At 46.0% G+C, this 3712-nt stretch overlaps 1 protein-coding gene across 2 annotated transcripts in view; it reads left to right on the top strand.

Moving 5' to 3' along the window:
- SPECC1 (sperm antigen with calponin homology and coiled-coil domains 1) overlaps window positions 1-3712 on the top strand; it is a 269791-nt gene that overhangs the window by 179746 nt on the left and 86333 nt on the right. For both annotated transcript variants that reach the window (XM_017517382.2, XM_017517386.2), the window contains 2 exons: window positions 2049-2194; window positions 3324-3424. In XM_017517382.2, the coding sequence (XP_017372871.1) occupies window positions 2049-2194; window positions 3324-3424 (247 nt within the window). The remainder of the gene's footprint in view (window positions 1-2048; window positions 2195-3323; window positions 3425-3712) is intronic.

Below are 3712 nucleotides of genomic sequence, written 5' to 3'. Positions count from 1 at the left end.
TGGATTTATCTACCTCTGGTCTTTGAAGTTGGTGACATTTGGATGGGGCCTCTGAGTGGACTTCCTTTCTGTTGATGGTGAAGCTATCCGTTCTGTTTTTTAGTTTTCCTTCTAACAGGCCCCTCTGCCACAGGTCTGCTGGAGGTCCCCTCCACATCCTGCTTGCCTGGGAATCACCTGCATGGGCTGCAGAATGGCAAAGATTGCTTCCTGTTCCTTCCTCTGGTAGCTTTGTCCCAGAAGGGTACCTGCCAAATGTCAGCCAGAGCTCTCCTGTATGAGTCACTCCCAGTCAGGATAAAAAGGGGTCAGGGAGCCACTTAAGCAGGTAGTCTGTCCCTTATCAGAGCTTAAGTGCTGTGATGGGAGCTCCATTGGTTCCTTCAGAGCTGCTGGGCAGGGACATTTAAGTCTGTTGAAGCGGGACCCACACTGCCCCTTTCCCAGGTGCTCTGTCCCAGGAAGATGGGGCTTTATTTATAAGTACTTGACAGGCTGCTGCCCTTTTTCAGAGATGCACTGCTCAGCAAGAAGTAAGTCTCATCACAGTTTGCCTGCAGAGGCCTTGCTGGGCTGCTGTGGGATCCGCCCAGTTGCTGTGTGAACTTCCCAGCAACTCTATTTACAGGGGTGAGTTTAGAACTACCTACCCAAGCCTCAGTAATGGTGGATGCCCCTCCCCACACCAAACTTGAATGTCCCAGGTTGAGCTCAGACTGCTATGCTGCCTTGAGAATTTCAAGTCAGTGGATCTTAGCTTGCTGAGTTTTGTGGGGGTGGGACCTACTGAGCTAGATCACTTGGCTCCCTGGCTTTAGCCCCCTCTTTTTCAGGGGAATGAGCGGTTCAGCCCCCCAGTTTTGTGCTGGACACTGGGGCACTGGTGTTGTAGGCACCAGAAGGAATCTCCTGGTCTACAGGTTGTGGAGACCATGGGAAAAGCGCAGTTTCTGAACCAGAGTGCCGGAGTGCCTGGAAAAGTCCCTAATGGCTTCCCTGGGCTAGGAGAGGGAGTTCTTCAGCCCCTTGTGCTTCCCAGGTGAGGCCACACCACACCCTGCTTCAGTTTGCCCTCCTTGGGCTCCTCCCACTGTCTAACCAGTCCCAATGAGATGAACCTGGTACCTCAGTTGGAAATGTGGAGATCACTCATCTTCTGGATCACTCTTGCTGGGAGCTGCAGACTGGAGCTGTTCCTACTTGGCCATCTTGGCAGAAGTCCAGAGTACCGTTACCATTCTTAGGCTTAGAAGGCAGAGTGTCTGAGTCAGGATTCTGTTGTATATAATGGATCACACTCTCTTTGGCTTAGGCAGAAAGGTGTTAAATGGCTTTCAGAATTGTTGGGAAGGCTGAGCTTCCAGGAGCAGTTCCCAAAGTCTGCACACAGAACTGGATCACCAGGGAACCTGCTCCCTCCGCTAGAACAGGAGGCTTAACTTCAAAAAACTGCCTGCCCAGTTGGAAAGCTACCACCACAGTTGCCATCACCAGAGCATCTTGTCTCTGCTACAGTCTCTGTCCACATAGTGAACACCCTGTGTCCTGCTCATCTGACTCAGATCCTACTCCAGGTCTTGCCCAAGTCTTTCTAATTGGTGGAACTTGAATCACACCCAAAATCCCAGCTTCAGGAGAGCTGTGAGATTTCATCTTTCCAAACTCTGTGTGCTGCATGGAGTTTGGAGCACATGTCAGCAAGCCAATCCACTGCATTCACCACTGACAGTAGGCGAAATAAATATAATCAATAACATTTGCATTTTTTCACCAAAAAATGCACAATTTGCAGAATAGCCATAAGTCATTCTACATATAAAAATATTATTTCCAATCATTTCCCAAGAAAACAGCTCTTCTAAAAATTGAGAGCAATGTCTACATTATTTTCTAAAGATGCAAACTGGTAGAGAAAACAGGATGTTAAATTTAGAATTCCCTTCCAGCTTCCTTTACTTTCTTCACATCAGTTCTGTTTTCCTCTGCATCTTTATCTTCCATGGGGATGTCCTCCACCTTTTCAATCTGATTTGCTCTTTGCCGTGCAGACCTGTGGATGAAGAGCTGGAGTCCTCCGAGATCGATGCTGCTGGCCGGTGGCCTGGTGTCTGTGTTAACAGAACATCTCCAACACCCCCAGAGTCCGCAACCACCGTTAAGTCACTTATCAAGTCATTTGACTTGGGACGCCCAGGTATTTAATCATTTTTTCTATGAGCAAAGCTCCAAATGCAAATTTTGGCCCGACATTTGATATGTCTACTGTTTCTACTAGACCCTGGCCCTACGTTGCTACAACCACAAGGGCGCTTTCCAGGTTCTACCAGGTGCAGCCACTGCATGCAGGAGCCTAACTGAGGCTCCGGGGAGGCACCGATGGAGAGCCTGGTACATGAATAACACAAATGCAACCTCTTCCTCTCTACCTCTTCTGTCCCTCCAGTTCCTGCCTTGCTATCTTTTCTGCCTCTCATAGCCATTAAATTCAGGTCACTACTATTAGCCTTTTGCCATCTCATGAGAATCATAAGGGTCAGCTAGAGACTTCATCTCCTAGGAAACGAGACATCCCACCTGTGCACCTGGCCGTCTTGTAAGCCCCCGGCCATCCTCACCTTGCAACCTGCTAGACATTTTTCTACCTGGTCTTGTACATGAGCACCTGTGCTAATCTGTCACTCCTGATCTAGGTATGTTCCCAGCTTTTCCTGATATTGTCTGATGGACTCACAATTCCCCTTTAGTCATGCTTATCTTCCTATATGAGAAAGATTCATATCTATACTTCATACATAAACATAGCAATAGAAGAAACAATGTGTATCTCTCCCCAATAACAATATCTGCCTTCCCCAGACTGCAACAGTCATGCCATTTTGTATTGGGAGACTGTAGTAAAAGTTAATTCTAGGATGTACCTGATTGTCTCTGCTAAAATTGTTTGCACCTAAATTAGATTAAGACTAGACTCTACATATTCAAAGACATGAAAGCCTTTCACGTCTGTGAAGACTGGAAATGAACTAACAGTAACAATTTGTACAAGAGCTTTTCTTTTCCTTCCTTTCCTAGGCACCTCATTATTTACACATTTTCTTTTTGCCCAGCTATCCTGTATCTAAGACTGACCTCCACTCAGCTAACTCCTCCTTTCTTGTTTCCCCAGTTTAGCTCTAGACCAGAGAAGAAAAGGATAATAGAGTAAATATTTCACTAAACAGTGATACTCCTGAAGCCACCAAAAAAAGTAGTGAGAAATCAGGAACTATCAGCTATTTTGAAGTGGAACAACATGTAAATGTTCCCATGTTTTTTCTTGGCAGGTGGAGCTGGACAGAATATTTCTGTCCATAAGACCCCCAGAAGTCCCCTAAGTGGGATACCAGTGAGGACTGCTCCAGCAGCTGCTGTCTCTCCAATGCAGGTAGATGAGCCCCAGAAATAATCACTGTTTATGGTTTGCTCTGTATCCCTCTAGATGGTTTTCTTTACACATAGTAGTGTCTGTGTGTGTATGTGTGTGTGTGTAGGGTGTGTGTTTTGTAAATTGGACTACACTATGCATTATTCCAATACTTATCTCACTTTATCGTCAGAATATAAGCTTCATGAGGTCAGAGATTTTTGTTCATTTTGCTTGCTGTTATATCTCTTATCTATAACACTGGCCGGCACATGGCCACATTATAGTAGAAGTTCAATAAATATTTGT

This window comes from Cebus imitator, unplaced genomic scaffold (assembly GCF_001604975.1).
Source record: "Cebus imitator isolate Cc_AM_T3 unplaced genomic scaffold, Cebus_imitator-1.0 Scaffold629, whole genome shotgun sequence".
NCBI classification, from domain to species: domain Eukaryota; kingdom Metazoa; phylum Chordata; class Mammalia; order Primates; family Cebidae; genus Cebus; species Cebus imitator.
The sequence above is the reverse complement of the archived record's forward strand: the minus strand, read 5'-3'. Positions and strand labels throughout refer to the sequence as shown.